The sequence below is a fragment of the Polyodon spathula genome, chromosome 60, assembly GCF_017654505.1.
Source record: "Polyodon spathula isolate WHYD16114869_AA chromosome 60, ASM1765450v1, whole genome shotgun sequence".
Taxonomy (NCBI): Eukaryota; Metazoa; Chordata; class Actinopteri; order Acipenseriformes; family Polyodontidae; genus Polyodon; species Polyodon spathula.
Window position 1 is genome coordinate 56549 of NC_054593.1, and position 19537 is coordinate 76085.

Here is a 19537-nt window from a genome sequence, read left to right on the forward strand (position 1 = left end):
AATTTTACCACCCACTTGAACACTAAAATAGAGTTCGAAGATACTAACGTAGTGTGAGGAAACACATGTCGGTCTCAGCAACCCGACCACGTGTTACAGACTTATCTACAATGACTTCCCTATTGTTGTTTACACCCCCTGTCCCAGCATGCACTGCCCAAAGGGATACCCTGGAAACACTGCACCAGCGAGCCTACAGTAGCACTAACGAATGGTTCAATTACATTTACAGGGAGTTTTCAAATAACTGTGTCATTTTGTATTTACACACTAAAAGAAAAGTAAACACAGTGCAGTAAATGTGTTGATTTATATATTTTATTTATTAACAGCATACAAAACAATAAATCATCTTATAACAGCAGTGTTCCAGTGTCTATAAATGCGTGTGTGTGTGTAAACAAATAAAATTGTAGAAATGAACAAATATTTTAGTTTTTCAGCACAAATTGATTTACATATTTTCAATGAGCTGTTATATAGGGATGGTAATCAATCATTCAGTTATTGCAAGGGGCTAAGTGACCCACCAAAAAATATTGTTAATATCTCAGAAACCATAATAGCAAACGTTCATTTGAATGAAACAAACTGGCGCAAACGAATGGCATATAATCCAACGCTGCGGGGGGGGGGGGGGGGGGGGGGGGGGGGGGGGGGGGGTTTCACGAAGCTCTTAAATCTATATGAGCAGAAAACAGTCTCACCAGAAAGAATCCGCGTGCCAGCGTGAATATAAGAAACGATCTGATTCGCTGATGCATTTTGGTTTGTTAATACCTCGTTGCAGGTCCTTCATTAAGATTTTCACGAGCAATCAGTGTTTACATGTGCGAGTGGGCGTTGATTTCACAAGCACTTCCTGGAATCTCACAAGAAATAGAGACTTTCACACTCTCTGGGACGTTTTCATGGGTTTTCCCTGCCAAGTTTCACACGCATTGGACATCCACAGGAGACAAACCCACATGTAAACTGGCCTAATGAGCAGTCCGAGATCAGTGCTAATTGGGATCTGTGAATCCAGCGTGTCAGTATTACTGAGGATGGAATGAAGCTTCTTCTATTGTTCTGGTAAATCAATGTGTGTCCAGAGGACAATTAAAATCGTGTATTATTGAAATTACCAGACACCAGCCTGACCAGTTTTAACAGGAAATATATATGAAAATGTATGATTTGTATTGAGGACAAACACATGTGCATTTATTCATTTATTTACTACAGTATCATACATTCATATTTACACAGTATGACAGGAAATATTTACCTTTTCATTTTCTATTTCTAGTATTACTATTTTATCAATTGTAGTTTCACAAATCTTCCTGTTATTAACCCTAAATGCTGCAGAGAACTGCAAGAGCCGCGTTAGAGCCGCGTCACAGCCACGTTAGAGCCACTCGCGGCTCAAAAGCCTCAGTCTCAGCATCACTCTGAGGATCACATTTCTTTACACAACTTCTGAGGGATTAACAATCTATTCAGCTTGATTTGAAAAAATAATAACACACAAAGTTCTCTGAAATGAAGAGCCTGTGAGATGTCCGATTCTTCCCTGTTATAAGTGGGTTGTGTAACACACATTGCCTTCGCAAATGGTGTCTCTGCTTCTGGGAAGTCTGAAAAGCCTGTAATGATTTGAATAAATGTGTCCACCTGCTGTCTAGGAGCTTCATTCACCCTCAAACAGTTTACAAAGGCATTACTCTCAGCGTGTGCCATTCAAACCATTATCTCCAGATCACAAGACACAATATAAATCATGCCTCGTGTTTTTCTTGTAATATGTTTTCCATAATTAAATTTTGCTTTTAATAGTAATAAGTCGTCAATAATAATAATACGAATTATTATTATTATCATCACAATGAAAGTTGTTTTAAACAATTTATAATATTTATTGGGGAAAAAACAATACCTTTATTTTTTTTATACAAAATATACATACACATCAAATACAGGAAATACTTATTTCATCTTCTCGTGTTTATTATAGAAACATATATTCACTATTTAAGCATCTTTAGTGTTTTTTTTTCTCTTATAAACCCTACTATCCATTCTATATCAATGCAGAACGCTGTATCACTCTGGAGCTGAAGTGTATATTTTTTTAAATTTTTTAATGAACAAGTAGCGTGGTTCCAAAAAATCTAGCGTTACCCCCCCCCCCCCCCCCCCCAGTGTTGCTACAACTGTTTAAATAACGGACCTGGCATTTCATTAACATCCTTGCAACTTTGTACACTTTTAACTAAAGTCTGTTTCAAAACTCTTTTCAAAATGGCCTCTCTAGTGCTCTGATAGTGTCAGGATTACTGCTCACACTGCCAAACAGGTAACACAGCGAGAACGATCCATGATGCGGTACGGGACAGACAAGCCAGAGCACTCGTGTGTGTGTGTGTGTGTGTTTAAGTGGCTCTTCCTGCAGTGATTTGGAGCAGTGCTGCTCAAACCTGGTCCTCAGGGACCCTGCTATCTACTCACTATCATTCCAACTGAGCTCTCCCTTACTGAACTCCACCCTTCATTGAACTCATCATGTGCTTAATTAGACCTTTTTAATTGTTCTCGGCTCCTAAGAAGTTGCAGATTTCATGCTACTTATAACAACATTTTATAGTTTAGTTGAAATCTCCAGCTGCTTAAGAGCTGAAAACAATTAAATACGTAATTGAGCTAACTATTAGTTTGTTAATTAAGGGTTTAATTAAATCATTGAGAGCTCAGTTGGAAGAAGACACAGGGGTCCCTGAGGACCGGGGTTGAGTAGCACTGATTTGGAAGACAGATCTCAAATTCCAGTGCACTACAGCGGACATTTTCAAAAGAGCATTAAAAGTTTTAAAGCTTTTAAAGTTATATGTAAAAAGTTGTCAGGATGTTAATGAAATGAAAAATGCCAGGTCTGTTATTTAAACAGTTATAGCAACACAGGGGACGGGGACGGGACATGGGACGCTATATTTTCCGCTACCTGCTACTTTCTCGTTAATCTCATCTATCCAAATGATTTACAAATTGAGGACTTGAGTCCCCTGTAGTGTAAGTTTGCTATTCACTCCAGAGCAGCTTGGGTGGATCAGCAGTATAATGGAAGCTGAGGCTGAAGGAAAGTAAAGTCACCTCTACTGGCACAGAGAGTAGAGCAACTGGATCTCCTGTGAGCCGTCCATGTCAGGCCTGATGAGAAACCAAAAGAAACATCGCCCCTTAGTGTAAAACAGAACCACTGCAGTGCCGCTGTCTGTCTGCCTGCCATTGAAGATTGTTGAGGGTATAGTTAGCACACTGTGGTCCCATTCTACCAGCCTCACCCCAGTGCAGCTGCCCTATACTTGTGCTACTATTGCCCCCTCAGTGTAATACAGACCAACTGCAGTGCCACTATCTGTCTGTCTGCCATTGAAGATCAGTGAGGGTATAGTTAGCACACTGTGATCCCATGTGTAATTGATTAATGGTGTGAAATTCAGACCAGAACAATTGCTTTGAGATAATTTGACATACAAATAAGATATTTATCATCAATTTCTTATAATTTAACTTCTTACAACCGAGTTTTAGATTTAATTTCTCACCACTAACCTGAGAACACAGCAGACAGATAAGCCAATCACAACCCTGAACTGGGCAGCCCCTCCCCCTGTACCTGACGGGCGTCTCGAGGATCATGGGCATGTTGTCCAGGCGAGGCTCGTTCATGATTTGTCGAAATCCCTCCAATCCGATCTCCCCCTCACCAATGTTCTCATGACGATCCAGATGGCAACCCAGCTTCCCTGAAAAACACATGAGAGGTTAACAGAGCGGCTCGGTGCTCCTGTGGTTACAGAATGGGGCTCGTTACCAGGAGATTCCTGGTTCAATCCCAGCTCAGTCACTGCCTCACTGTGTGTGTGTGTGACCCTGAGCAAGTCACTCAACCCCCTTGTGCTCTGTCCTTCAGATGAGACATAAAACAAACAAGGTCGTGATGGAAGGGACTCTGCAGGATAAAAACATCTGCTAATTGTCTAAAGAAGAAGAAGAAGCAGCAGCAGCAGCAGGAATGGTAGCACAAGTTCAGGGCAGCTACAATGGGGTGAGGCTGGTAGACTGGGACCACAGCGTGTAACTAAACCCTAAACAATCTTCGATGACAGATAGAGCCACTGCAGTGGTCATAAAATACAACAGCGATGGATTAGTGTAGAAATTCAATACAGTCTGGATGAGAGCTACAACACCAAAGATCTTTTTGTGTATCTTTGCCTCCCCCAGTGGATACAGGCGATATTGTACTCTATTCTGGTTATGAACTAACATTACTGTACTGGAGATCTGAGACACAGTGAATTCAATACAGGTCAAATTATTCATGTATTTTCTTTGTCATTCTTAATTTCAGGCAGGTTAAATAAAAAAGGTATTTTAAAATAAAAGACTGCAACTTTTCATCCTAGGTTGTCAATACATTATCTCAAGTGCTGAGTGGCTAGATATTCTAAACAGCGCCCCCCACCTTTGGAGTCATTGAGATGCACTGCCTTGAGATACTGCAGTCCAACCGTCCAATCAAATTCATCCAGCATCTTCTTAACTCCGCCCACTGCAGAGAGGTCGTGACCTGGGGAAGAGATTATTACTGGGGTCATGCAAGGGCCACACACCACAGGACAGTTGCCCCTCCCCCTTTCCCTGTCTCTTGTGGTACAAGACCTCTGTCTTTCTCACTAATTGAAATGTCCAGTCAAGCCCTTTGCCCTATCTCTCATGGTGATCAGATTCAATGAGTGTTTTGAAGGACGCTATACAGATGAAACTGGTCAGGTATTAAAATCAAGGTTCTCTTACCGGCTGCGAAGGCATGGCAGGTATCCAGACAGACTCCAACTCTGGATTTATCTTTCACTCGATCAATAATCCCTCTCAGTTCTGAGAACTTGCCCCCAACAGTGTTACCCTGGCAGCTCATATTCTCTATAACTGTGAGGGGGGGGAGGGGGGGGGGACAAACATTAAACAGAAATGTTAAATATGACCACCTCCCTCTGGCAGCAGGAGGAACTGCAGGCTGTTGATTTTACCTGTGGTGACTCCAGTGGTGTGTTGGTGGGCGTGGTTTATGGAATCTGCTATCCTATCCAGACACTCCTCTACTGTGATGTCATGGAGGGTGGAGCCGGGGTGGAAGTTGAACATGGTCAGGCCCAGCTGCTCACACCTCTTCAGTTCATCAATGAGCATGGCTCTGCTCTTCTCATAGACATCTGGGGAGATAACAATCACATTACATTTTCTTATATTTTATTTATTTATACAGTACCAGTGAAAATTTTGAGTACACCGGCTTGAAACCAGCTTTTTCACACGATTATCTATGCTTTTAGCTGTATAGACTTGTCTATAAACACTTAATATTTCATTATATGATATGTGTACTTATATAAGCTGATAATCATAAGTGAATTGCATTCAAAAATTTTATTTTTAAATGAAAATGTAAATCTTGTCAATTTCAATGAAATGGTCACCCAAAGCAAGGGGATTTCAGTCTGAATCCCAAGTCAGTTAAAAGTCTGAAATGTGTATAACACGGTGTTAGAACACTGGCCTAAGTATAAAAGTGTATTTGTTAGATGTCCTGAGTTAACTAGCATGTTACCTAATTAACCTTTGTCACCAATTACTGTTAACAGGTGAGGAGCCATGATTACTATAAATATAGGTAGCATAGGTACAAGTTTGTCATTCCTGAATGTAAGGGAGCAGAAAATGGCAAAATACGCTCAGACAAAGAAAAAAGACAGTAATTACATTAAGAAATGAAGGTTAACCTTTAAGACAAATCGGAAGAACTTTGCAAGTGTCTGTAACTGCCGTGGCCAAGACCATCAAACGATTTGAAGAAACTGGCACTCATGAGGACCTAACAAGGTCTGGCAGGCCAAGGGTGACCTCAGAATCAGAGAACAAGTTCACTCGAGTCACAAGTCTGTGAAACTGGCGATTAACTGCCCCAAAAACACAGAAACTGGACATTTGAGGAGTGGAAGTAGGTCTTATGGACCGATGAGTCAAAATTTGAAATATTTGGGTCCAACCGCTGAGTATTTGTAAGATGCAGAGAGGGTGAGCGCATGAGTTCTGCATGTGTGGTTCCCACTGTCAAGCATGGAGGAGGCAGTGTCATGGTCTGGGGCTGCTTTGCTGGTGACAGAGTTGGTGATCTTCAGTCCATGGCAAGCTCAACCAGCGTGGCTATCATAGCATACTTCAGAGGCATGCCATTCCATCTGGATTACGGCTTGTTGGGCAGTCCTTCATTCTTCAGCAAGATAATGACCCGAAACACACTTCAAAGTTGTGCAAGAACTATCTGGCGAAGAAGGAAAGTGGACAAATCAATCTGGCCTGGCCTGCCCAGACTCCAGACCTCAATCCCATAGAACTTGTATGGGACAAACTGGACAGAAAAGTCAAAGCAAAGCTACCCACAAGTGCCCTACATCTCTGGGAATTGCTGCAGAAGAGCTGGGAAGACATGTCTGGTGATTTCCTGCTGAAACATGTTAACCGAATGTCTCGTATTTAAGGCAAAGGGTGGCTATTTTGAGGAATCCAAGATTTAGAGACAATTTTCAATTTTTTTGAACATTGCTTTGATATTCCGTATGTTCTGTTTTGTATATTATAACGTGTTTTCATTTTCAAGAATTTACAGAAACGTATACGATGTAAAACATTGTCAACTCTGAGAAAAAAAAAAAACTAGTTTCCAGCAAGTGTACTCAAACTTTTGACTGGTACTGTATATATACACTACCGGTCAAAACTTTTAGAACACCCCCATTTTTCCAGTTTTTATTTAAATGTAAGCAGTTCAAGTCCAGTGAATAACCTGAAATGGTACAAAAGTAAGTTGTAAACTGCCAGAGGTTAAAATAAAAGTTTAGGTCACCAAAAACTAAAAAATAATGTACATTTCAGAGTTATACAAGAAAGCCTTTTTCAGGGAACGAGTAATGGGTTAACAACTTACAGCTGTTCTGCAGCAATGGAAGTAAATTAAGCCTTGAAAGTTGATGCTAACAATTCCTACAGGTGTCCCAACTTTTGTTGATTACTTACAGATTACTTACTCTATCTGTATAAAAGCAGTGTTGGAACAGACTGTGTTACTACACCCTCTTAAGCATTATTTGGACAGTGTTGTACTGCAGGAAGTAGTATATTGCTATCATAATGGCGAGAAAAAGGCAATTAACATAGGAAGACAGACAGACCATTATAACCCCTAAAAGTGTAGGTCTTTCTTTAGAGAAATTGCAAAGAAAGCCAAGGTGTCAGTGAGTACAGTTTCCTACACCATCAAAAGGCAGTTAAACTGGAGGAAAGACAGGAAGAGGTCTGGCAGACCCAAAGCCTCAACAGAATCAGAAGACAAGTTTCTGAGAGTCAACAGCTTGCGTGATAGGCGGCTCACAGGACAACAGCTTCAAACACAGCTTAACACTGGTCGAAGTAAGGAAGTCTCAGTTTCAACTGTGAAGAGAAGACTTCGATCTGTAGGTTTGACAGGTCGAGTGGCAGTAAGAAAGCCATTGCTAAGATGGCAAAATAAGAAAAAGAAGCTTGCCTGGGCCATAAAGCACCGCCAGTGGACTACTGAAGACTGGAAGAAGGTCTTATGGACCGATGAATCAAAATCTGAAATCTTCAGTTCATCACGCAGGGCTTTTGAACACAGTCGAGTAGGCGAAAGGATGGTTTCTCGGTGTGTGACACCAAATGTCAAACATGGAGGAGGAAGCGTGATGGTCTGGGGCTCTTTTGCTGGATCCAGAGTCGGCGACTTGCACAGAGTGAGTGGCACCCTGAACCAAAACGATTACCACAGCATTTTGCAGAGCCATGCAATACCCTCTGGTATATGTCTAGTTAGTCAGGGGTTCATCCTACAGCAAGATAATGACCCAAAACATACCTCCAGGCTATGTCAGAACTACCTTAGAAGAAAAGACCTCATCTTGAATATTGTGTTCAGTTCTGGTCACCTCGCTATAAAAAAGATATTGCTGCTCTAGAAAGAGTGCAAAGAAGAGCAAAGAAGAGCGACCAGAAGTATTCCGGGCTTAAAAGGCATGTCATATGCAGACAGGCTAAAAGAATTGAATATGTTCAGTCTTGAACAAAGAAGACTACGTGGCGACCTAATTCAAGCATTCAAAATTCTAAAAGGTATTGACAGTGTCGACCCAAGGGACTTTTTCAGCCTGAAAAAAGAAACAAGGACCAGGGGTCACAAATGGAGTTTAGAAAAAGGGGCATTCAGAAGAGAAAATAGGAGACACTTTTTTACACAGAGAATTGTGAGGGTCTGGAATCAACTCCCCAGTAATGTTGTTGAAGCTGACACCATGGGATCCTTCAAGAAGCTGCTTGATGAGATTTTGGGATCAATAAGCTACTAACAACCAAACGAGCAAGATGGGCCGAATGGCCTCCTCTCGTTTGTAAACTTTCTTATGTTCTTATGTTCTTATGTTCTTAAAAGAACAAGACGTAGGCTTCAAATCATGGAATGGTAAATTTCACGTAAAATTTCCACGTAAATTTCAATAAAAACTGGAAAAATGGAGGTGTTCTAAAACTTTTGATCGGTAGTGTGTGTGTATATATATATATATATATATATATATATATATATATATATATATGTATATATATTATATGTATGTGTGTGTGTGTCCTTATCGTCTATGGTGTTTGAAATAATGCAAGTGACTTCTTGCAAATACTCAGTGTTTTGTAATTATCTTTCCACACATCTTTGAATCCCCCAGTGGAGACAGGCGGTACTGCACTGGTCATTTCTTTTTTTTTTTTTTTTTTTTACTGAAATAGTGTTTTCTGTGTTAAGCTGCTCTTATGCTCCAGTTTCCTGCCAGAGATATATGTATTCTGTCTTGTAAACACAGAGACATATGAACACCATCTAGTGAACACTTTTGTTTTGATGGCTGTGATCTCAGGACCTTTCCTGTATCTTTGCCTCCCCCGGCAGTATTGCAGGATAGTCCAGTTCAGAACTAACTGCACTGTACCGGGGATCTGAGAGCCAGCAAATTCCCTGCAGTCTGAATGGAAAACAACGGTACTGGACAGTTTTTCCTGTATCTTTGTCTCCCCCAAGTGGATACAGGCAGTACAGCAAGCCAGTCCAGTTCGGTAACTGTACTGTACTGGGGATCTCAGAACCGGCAAATTCACTACAGTCTAGATCAGTACATTATTTTACATATCTGCCTCCCCCTGGTGGAGACCAGGCAGTAGTCCGTCATCACGTTTGACGTCGTCATGACATGGGAATTATAGCTCGAGGTAACTGACGTTGTGTCAGATCTATTGTAACGTATCTTTATAGACCCCCTTTGTGGAGAAAGGCAGTACTGCTATGGTAATTTCATGTATCTTTGCTCCCCCTGGTGAAAACAGGCAGCACTGCTCTGGTAATCTCCTGTATCTTTATCTCCCTCTAGGGGAGAGTTGTTACTGCAAGGTGGTCCAGATATGTACTAACAGATCTTTCCTGTATCTGTCTCCGGCAGGTGGAGCCAGATGGAACTGCTGTACAATTTCATGCCTGTCTCCCCCCTGGTGGAGAGGTCTGCTACTCACCAGGTTTAGGAGACCCACAGTTGAGCAGATATGACCCATGCGGCAGTATGCGGTCTGGGGTGAAGCCGTGCTGGGAGCAGGCCTGGCGGAACTGGGCCACTGCCTTCTCATCCAGGGGCCGACTCTTCCAGGAGCGCTGGGAGCCCAGGAACATGCCGAACACACAGCCCCCGATCGTAACGGAGTCCCGCACAGCGTTCCAGAGCCCACCTGCAGAGACACAGCCAGACCTGTGAGTGCTGAAAATCTTTAAAATCCATTCTCTCACCCCCTTATTAACTTTATTAACAGTATCACGGGCCCCTTTTATCATGCTGATAAACTCTGACTCTCCCTCTCCTACCTGCTATGGACATGTGGGCTCCTATGAGCTTCCTTCTTCCTCCCTCCATTTTCACACTCCCTCTCTCCATCTCTCTCTCAGCTGATGAGCTGGACTGTACAGGCAGTGGCACTTCTTCCTCCTTTTTTATTCCCTCGCTCTTTAGTTTTTTTGTTCTCTTCATGACAGACCTGGTCCCGCTGTCTGGTAACCAAAGCAGTCAGGTGTCAAGACAATTATTTTTTCTTTCGTCTTATGTCACATCCTCCCTGTCGCAGTTAGCAAAACAAACATGATCCAATGTGGCCGCCACTAGAAGGCACTGGCTCTTCTATAAAGACACTGTGGCTGATCCAGCCTGTGTTACTCATGTCTGTGGCTGGTAATTAAAACTGAAGAGCAGCTCTTCAATCCATCGTCACCTCAAAGTAATTGTAGCCGACAAAATAATTCCATTCACCCCCCCCCCCCCCACCCCCCACCTCCCCCAATTGACAGCCCTTCATTATATAGGTACAATAGCCAACAGAAGTGCAGGACAGGTGAGATTAATGGAATTATTTTATTATTATTAATGAGTCATTTAGCAGAGGCTTTTCTCCAAAGCTACTTCCAGAGACTAGGGGGGTGAACGCTGCATCAAACAACTGCTGCTGCTGCAGAGTCACTTCCAAGAGGACCTCGTTTGGGTTACACCTCATCCGAAGGACGGAGCACAAGGCAGTTAAGTGACTCGCTCACGGTCGCACACACACAGCGAGTCAGCGGCTGAGCTGGGATTTGAACCTGCTGGTATCAAGACCACTTTCTCTAACCCGCTGGAACCAGCGAGCTTCAGATTTATTAGCTACATACAATCTCTAAGCATTGTCAGGTCATCTCCTGCTAATTCAACAGAACTGAAAGACGTTTTCATCTTCTCGTACCCAGCCCATCCACGCTCTCCCGTTTCACGCCACGTTTCACTGATTTCCTCCTCTGTCTGCTTGCTTTCTCCTTCCCTCTATTCCCCTCTCCCTCCTTCAGAGTCACTTGTCCCTTCTTTCGTTTGGGAGTGAGGACAGGTCTGACCGAATGAGCCGAGCCCTCGAGCTCCCCTGTATTGAAGACGAAAAAGTGACTTGAGTTAATTTTACACTGAAGACCAAGAAAGATTTCTAGTGGAAACGTTTGCTATTGAATTGACACTGAAGCTACAGAGAGACTTCTAGTGGAAACATTTGCCATTGAATTTACACTGAAGATAATGAGAGACTTACAACTGACCTGCAGTAGAGCGCTGCTGGCCCCTAACTCCACTCCTCCGCCTCGTCTCTCTCCCCTTCCCTCGCTCCGCGCTCTCAGAGTTGCGCAGTGAACTGCGGGTCCTGGAGAAGGGACCACTCCCCCTGCGCTCGGACTTAACCCTGTCCTTGCCAGACATCCCGAAAAACAGCCTGTGAAACACACACATGCACACACAGAAAAAAGAAACAGTGACACTTTATTAGGAATCCTAGTCTCTGGAAGCTGTAAGTCCTGGAGCTGTTAGCTATTAGTTAGCGAGCACAAAATGGGAAGGACATGCCTCACACATTGAGTGGAGTTTATTGGAGAGTTGGGTATTGTATTTCAGTAGTGCTACTGCACTTACTGTAAACGACTCTCAGAGGTGAAAGCAAGCTGGTGCGGACTGGACCACTCTATATTCAGGCTGCATCATCTGCTCTTTGTATTTGAAGTCCTTTCCCGAATCCCAGGTTCTTCCTGGCTGTCTGGTTACTATTGATGTTTAAGCAAAATAAGTCAGAGTCACTCGAGTTCCGCTCACGTGACTTAGGATGACAGAGGGCTGATCGCCATGGTAACCGTCACTCTTACAGCAACAGTGACTGCAAAGGGGGTTCAGCAGACCCAGCAAAATCGAGATTACAAAAAAAAGAGAACTTTTGTAAACTGAAAACTTAGTGGCCTGAATTGAGGTGAACATCTTCCAAGACAAAATCGTACAACTATTCCACTGGAATTTGGTAGAATGATAGACGCTGCTCTTTTAATTGATTTTAAAAAGGAAAAAAATATCAAAAAGAAAAACGAGCATGAAGTGCTTCCCAATCAATACAAGGGAGCTCCACCCGCAAGGAAACATTTCCCAATCAATACAAGGGAGCTCCACCCGCAAGGAAACATTTCCCAATCAATACAAGGGAGCTCCACCCGCAAGGAAACATTTCCCAATCAATACAAGGGAGCTCCACCCGCAAGGAAACATTTCCCAATCAATACAAGGGAACTCCACTCGCAAGGAAACATTTCGATTGTAGTTTAGCTCATATTCTGAAAAACAAGCAGAGCAAAAACAGCCTTCATTTTTTGTCCTAGTCAGAACTAGAAAGTACAAAACTGCATGATTTGCTCAGCAAGATAACAGCAGTGTAGGCCTGATGTATTAGGCTGTGTGTCAGCGCCATTCAAAAAGAACATCGACACTCTTCTGCATTATTAAAATATTCTGACTCTGTGTTCATCATGTTTAAATGGTAATGCTAACAGCTGATCTCTCTGTTAAATCCGACTTTTTGTACATTTAACATGTTATTATATATATATAATGAGTTGTTATCATCAGCAATAAATACACCAGATGTTTAATTTTTAACTATTATTGTGTTACTATATACAATACTGTCGGATGAAACAAATAAGGTCCTATTGGAAGTGACTCTGCATCTCTGGAAGTCTTTGGATAAAAGCCTCTTCTAAACGACCAAGGCATTCATTTAACATTAACATCTTCGGAGTTTGCGAGGCGTGGGTGACTTCAAGAAAAAGACCATCGCAGTTTTTCACTCTGCAAATCGGATAACCCTAACAACATGAACAGTGCAGGAAACTAAAGCACTGGAAACCCTAACGACACGAACAGTGCAGGAAACTAAAGCACTGGAAACCCTAACGACACGAACAGTGCAGGAAACTAAAGCACTGGAAACCCCAACGACACGAACAGTGCAGGAAACTAAAGCACTGGAAACCCTAACGACACGAACAGTGCAGGAAACTAAAGCACTGGAAACCCTAACAACATGAACAGTGCAGGAAACTAAAGCACTGGAAACCCTAACGACACGAACAGTGCAGGAAACCCTAACGACACGAACAGTGCAGGAAACCCTAACGACACGAACAGTGCAGGAAACTAAAGCACTGGAAACCCTAACGACACAAACAGTGCAAGAAACTAAAGCACTGGAAACCCTAACGACACGAACAGTGCAGGAAACCCTAACGACACGAACAGTGCAGGAAACTAAAGACACGAACAGTGCAGAAACCCTAACGACACGAACAGTGCAGGAAACACGAACAGCACTGGAAACCCTAACGACACGAACAGTGCAGGAAACTAAAGCACTGGAAACCCTAACGACACGAACAGTGCAGGAAACCCTAACAACACGAACAGTGCAGGAAACTAAAGCACTGGAAACCCTAACGACACAAACAGTGCAGGAAACCCTAACAACACGAACAGTGCAGGAAACTAAAGCACTGGAAACCCTAACGACACGAACAGGAAACTGCACTGGAAACCCTAACGACACGAACAGTGCAGGAAACCCTAACGACACGAACAGTGCAGGAAACCCTAACGACACGAACAGTGCAGGAAACTAAAGCACTGGAAACCCTAACGACACAAACAGTGCAGGAAACTAAAGCACTGGAAACCCTAACGACACGAACAGTGCAGGAAACCCTAACGACACGAACAGTGCAGGAAACTAAAGCACTGGAAACCCTAACGACACGAACAGTGCAGGAAACTAAAGCACTGGAAACCCTAACGACACGAACAGTGCAGGAAACCCTAACGACACGAACAGTGCAGGAAACTAAAGCACTGGAAACCCTAACAACACGAACAGTGCAGGAAACTAAAGCACTGGAAACCCTACGACACAAACAGTGCAGGAAACCACTAACCCTAACACACGAAACAGTGCAGGAAACCCTAACGACACGAACAGTGCAGGAAACTAAAGCACTGGAAACCCTAACGACACGAACAGTGCAGGAAACCCTAACGACACGAACAGTGCAGGAAACCCTAACGACACAGGAAACAACGACACGAACAGTGCAGGAAACTAAAGCACTGGAAACACAAACAGTGCAGGAAACCCTAACCCTAACGACACGAACAGTGCAGGAAACCCTAACGACACGAACAGTGCAGGAAACCCTAAAAGCACTGGAAACCCTAACGACACGAACAGTGCAGGAAACTAAAGCACTGGAAACCCTAACGACACGAACAGTGCAGAAACTGCAGGAAACCCTAACGACACGAACAGTGCAGGAAACTAAAGCACTGGAAACCCTAACGACACGAACAGTGCAGGAAACCCTAACGACACGCAGTGCAGGAAACCCTAACGACACAAACAGTGCAGGAAACAAAAGCACTGGAAACCCTAACGACACGAACAGTGCAAGAAACTAAAGCACTGGAAACCCTAACGACACGAACAGTGCAGGAAACCCTAACGACACGAACAGTGCAGGAAACCCTAACGACACGAACAGTGCAGGAAACCCTAACGACACGAACAGTGCAGGAAACTAAAGCACTGGAAACCCTAACGACACAAACAGTGCAGAAACTAAAGCAAACCCTAACGACACGAACAGTGCAGGAAACCCTAAGCACTGGAAACCCTAACGACACGAACAGTGCAGGAAACTAAAGCACTGGAAACCCTAACGACACAAACAGTGCAAGAAACTAAAGCACTGGAAACCCTAACGACACAAACAGTGCAGGAAACCCTAACGACACGAACAGTGCAGGAAACCCTAACGACACGAACAGTGCAGGAAACCCTAACGACACGAACAGTGCAGGAAACCCTAACGACACGAACAGTGCAGGAAACTAAAGCACTGGAAACCCTAACGACACGAACAGTGCAGGAAACTAAAGCACTGGAAACCCTAACGACACGAACAGTGCAGGAAACTAAAGCACTGGAAACCCTAACGACACGAACAGTGCAGGAAACAGAACAGTGCAGGAAACCCTAACGACACGAACAGTGCAGGAAACACACTGGAAACCCTAACGACACGAACAGTGCAGGAAACTAAAGCACTGGAAACCCTAACGACACGAACAGTGCAGGAAACTAAAGCACTGGAAACCCTAACGACACAAACAGTGCAGGAAACTAAAGCACTGGAAACCCTAACGACACGAACAGTGCAGGAAACTAAAGCACTGGAAACCCTAACAACACGAACAGTGCAGGAAACTAAAGCACTGGAAACCCTAACGACACGAACAGTGCAGGAAACTAAAGCACTGGAAACCCTAACGACACGAACAGTGCAGGAAACCCTAACGACACGAACAGTGCAGGAAACCCAAACGACACGAACAGTGCAGGAAACTAAAGCACTGGAAACCCTAACGACACGAACAGTGCAGGAAACTAAAGCACTGGAAACCCTAACGACACGAACAGTGCAGGAAACCCTAAAGCACGAACAGTGCAAACCCCTAACGACACGAACAGTGCAGGAAACTAAAGCACTGGAAACCCTAACGACACGAACAGTGCAGGAAACTAAAGCACTGGAAACCCTAACGACACGAACAGTGCAGGAAACTAAAGCACTGGAAACCCTAACGACACGAACAGTGCAGGAAACTAAAGCACTGGAAACCCTAACGACACGAACAGTGCAGGAAACTAAAGCACTGGAAACCCTAACGACACGAACAGTGCAGGAAACTAAAGCACTAAACCCTAACGACACGAACAGTGCAGGAAACCCTAAAGCACTGGAAACCCTAACAACACGAACAGTGCAGGAAACTAAAGCACTGGAAACCCTAACAACACGAACAGTGCAGGAAACTAAAGCACTGGAAACCCTAACGACACGAACAGTGCAGGAAACAAAAGCACTGGAAACCCTAACGACACGAACAGTGCAGGAAACTAAAGCACTGGAAACCCTAACGACACGAACAGTGCAGGAAACTAAAGCACTGGAAACCCTAACGACACGAACAGTGCAGGAAACTAAAGCACTGCACACGAACAGTGCAGGAAACTAAAGCACTGGAAACCCTAACGACACGAACAGTGCAGGAAACTAAAGCACTGGAAACCCTAACAACACGAACAGTGCAGGAAACTAAAGCACTGGAAACCCTAACGACACGAACAGTGCAGGAAACTAAAGCACTGGAAACCCTAACGACACGAACAGTGCAGGAAACCCTAACGACACGAACAGTGCAGGAAACCCTAACGACACGAACAGTGCAGGAAACTAAAGCACTGGAAACCCTAACGACACGAACAGTGCAGGAAACTAAAGCACTGGAAACCCTAACGACACGAACAGTGCAGGAAACTAAAGCCCTACTGCAGGAAACCCTAACTGGAAACCCTAACGAACAGTGCAGGAAACTAAAGCACTGGAAACCCTAACGACACGAACAGTGCAGGAAACCCTAACGACACGAACAGTGCAGGAAACCCTAACGACACGAACAGTGCAGGAAACTAAAGCACTGGAAACCCTAACAACACGAACAGTGCAGGAAACTAAAGCACTGGAAACCCTAACGACACGAACAGTGCAGGAAACCCTAACGACACGAACAGTGCAGGAAACCCTAACGACACGAACAGTGCAGGAAACTAAAGCACTGGAAACCCTAACGACACGAACAGTGCAGGAAACTAAAGCACTGGAAACCCTAACAACACGAACAGTGCAGGAAACTAAAGCACTGGAAACCCTAACGACACGAACAGTGCAGGAAACCCTAACGACACGAACAGTGCAGGAAACCCTAACGACACGAACAGTGCAGGAAACTAAAGCACTGGAAACCCTAACGACACGAACAGTGCAGGAAACTAAAGCACTGGAAACCCTAACGACACGAACAGTGCAGGAAACTAAAGCACTGGAAACCCCAACGACACCAAATCCAACAGAACAACTGGCAAAACTCACAACAATAGTCAAATATAAACCAAATAGTTTTTTTTTTCAAGTAAGTGTTGTTGCAACTGTACATTTAAGGTTCAAATGTAATAATTCAAAATGAAACACAACCTTAATTTTTATTATTATTTATATATTTTGAAACCATAATTTAAATAAAGCGCCCTTCCCCCTCCTTTTAGCCCTGCAGCTACTAAACAAACATACCGGTACAGTACCGGTGAGAAATTAAAGGTTACTTTCACCTCTGACTGCACTCTGTTTAAATATGAATCCTGCTCTGTATCCAGGGCTGCCAGATTTCTGCTGAGTTTATAGCCCAAAGCCCAACTGTTGGTTTTAACTGAAAGCAAGCTTATTGTTAACATGCAGGCCTGTGCAATAAGATACCTGGTATAAATTTGATAAAAAATCCGTACGGAACCTCTGAAGGGACATTCATACCAGGCCGGCAAACAGCCCGATCCCTTTATTGAAATACTAATGCTGGCACTGTATCCCAAACAATATTACAAACATGAAAACAGTTTCAATCTTTTAAAGTTATACCACCAATCTATTGCATTATCAACCCGCGGCTCCTTAATATTTCCCGTGGCTGTGTTTTTAAAGCAGCCCAATACCGCTGGAAAACTGCATACACGGCAACACTGACTGTAACCCAGTCTGTACTGCCCTGTTACACCATGTAAGTCTTCTGGGATGAAGGCATCTCCCAAATAAATAATAATAATAATAATGAAGATAAATAATAATAATAATAATAATAATAATAATAATAATAATAAAGAAGAAGAAGAAGAATGCCAAGACTAGTCAGCGATGAGGATATTGCAAAAAAGAAAAAAAACGAAAGCCTTTCAGAGATGTGTTGAAGAGCTGGATCTGTGTTTTTCGCGGTTGTGCTCCTCGCTTGTGGAAGCAGGATGATTTAGGCAGCTTGAAACATTGGATGCTTTGAAGTCTAAGCTGAAAGCATACTTTCTGAATGTGCTTTTATATCATTGGTTGTAGATGGAGGGTGTTGTACACATGAGCACTCTGTCTTAACTTTATAGTGCTCTGGGATGCCCTGGCGTGAAGAGAGGGCGATATATAAACACATAAAAATAAACGTGTAGTGTAGTGTAGTGTATTGTGGTGTATTAAGGTGTAGTGTAGTGTAGTGTATTGTAGTGTATTGTGGTGTAGTGTATTGTGGTGTATTTTGGTGTAATGTAGTGTATTGCAGTGTAGTGTATTGTGGTGTAGTGTAGTGTACTGTGGTGTAGTGTACTGTACTGTGGTGTAGTGTATTGTGGTGTGGTGTAGTGTAGAGCATTGTATTGTAGTGTACTGTGGTGTAGTGTATTGTATTGTGGTGTAGTGTATTGTAATGTAGTATAGTGTATTGTGGTGTGGTGTAGTGTAGTGTGGTGTAGTGTAGTATAGTGTATTGTGGTGTAGCGTATTGTGGTGTAGCGTAGTGTTGTGTTGTGTTGTGTTGTGTTGTGGTGTATTGTAGTGTAGTGTGGTGTGCAAGTCGTCCAGGTGCAAGTACACGTTTCAGTTCGCAGTCTTAACAGTATAACATCGTTTCAGGCGCATCTAATCCCATCGTTGCTACGGACGGTAATGCACAAAGTGAAATGTGTCCAGAACACCATTACAGTGTAAAAAGCAGGCTTGTAAATATACCAGTGATAATATTAAAATGTATAAGAGATGCACGGATCACCAATGCAAGTGTAACACTACAGTTACCATACATACAGTAAAACACGGTGCAGCATTGCACACTGAGCTGTGTGCAAGACATCACACGCAGGTACATTACACGCTGTCCACGGGGTTATTCATTTACTAGTCGAACTGAAGCCTGCACACCGAATCAAGGTCTGCAATAAACTGCAAGTCACAATTTTTCTGAAAAATAGCACCCAGCTCTTACCTTGCTTTTATTGCAGATCAATGCACGGCGCCGCACTGAGTTTTCAAGTTTGTTTCCGCGTTTACCAAGTACTGTAATGGCTGTTCTTCCCTAAACAATGGGTTTATACTGCCATCTGCGGCTGAAAATAAAAACCGGGCTTTACTGTGCTGATGTGATGCTGAATTCAAAATGTGCTTCTCTTCAGAAGCGCCAAAATTACGTCAACAACTGGCCTCCTCCTTTCTCATGAATATTAATCCAGGGAATGAAATGGGCGTATATTAAAATGCACGTGTTTATTTATAATATGTATCTTCGGTTAACTTTGAAGAATTTGAATGGGTGTATTAGTAATCAAATTGATGTCACCATATTCTGTTATATTATTGCAATCACTTAATATTTGCTAGAAGCTGTGAATAAAACGCATTATAAAGTAATAGGTGCAGCAGCTGGAGTGAATCTTGTGGAGACCCTGAGATGGCGTAGCGGTGCACCCACACCACAGAAAAAGAAAAAGACATGACATCGTGTGTTTCGATTTATAAAAAAAATTAATAATGCAATCTCTGCTCTGGGGCCGCTGGGAGTACACATGCTCCAGAAGGGTGAGTGGGCGATGT

The 19537-nt window shown here is 43.2% G+C and overlaps 1 protein-coding gene across 6 annotated transcripts; it reads right to left on the reverse strand.

The window, feature by feature from the left end:
- Positions 1 to 2175: 2175 nt before the first annotated feature.
- Positions 2176 to 19116, reverse strand: LOC121307881 (probable endonuclease 4). Of its 6 annotated transcripts, none has more exons than XM_041240194.1 (10): positions 18933 to 19109; positions 11258 to 11427; positions 10918 to 11088; positions 10013 to 10195; positions 9670 to 9879; positions 5076 to 5258; positions 4843 to 4974; positions 4511 to 4615; positions 3659 to 3788; positions 2176 to 3189 (listed from the first exon to the last, which is right to left on the reverse strand). In XM_041240194.1, exons 2-10 carry the CDS (start codon positions 11412 to 11414, stop codon positions 3135 to 3137), a joined length of 1326 nt encoding a protein of 441 aa, XP_041096128.1. In that variant the 5' UTR covers positions 11415 to 11427; positions 18933 to 19109; the 3' UTR covers positions 2176 to 3134. The 6 variants fall into 6 exon arrangements, with proteins under 6 accessions (XP_041096128.1, XP_041096127.1, XP_041096130.1 ...); XM_041240193.1 differs by lacking the exon at positions 18933 to 19109 and adding an exon at positions 17393 to 17473 and having other exon boundaries at positions 11251 to 11427; XM_041240196.1 differs by lacking the exon at positions 18933 to 19109 and adding an exon at positions 17393 to 17465.
- Positions 19117 to 19537: the final 421 nt, after the last annotated feature.

Excerpts from the sequence above, each read along its gene's own strand:
- LOC121307881 (XM_041240193.1), bottom strand. The coding sequence starts at position 17,444 with ATGAATGTCCCTTCAGAGGTTCCGTACGGATTTTTTATCAAATTTATA. Across the intron at positions 9,880-10,012 it reads AGCCCACATGTCCATAGCAG|GTGGGCTCTGGAACGCTGTG; the intron begins GTAGGAGAGGGA and ends GTGTCTCTGCAG. Across the intron at positions 4,616-4,842 it reads CTGCCATGCCTTCGCAGCCG|GTCACGACCTCTCTGCAGTG; the intron begins GTAAGAGAACCT and ends TCTCTTCCCCAG.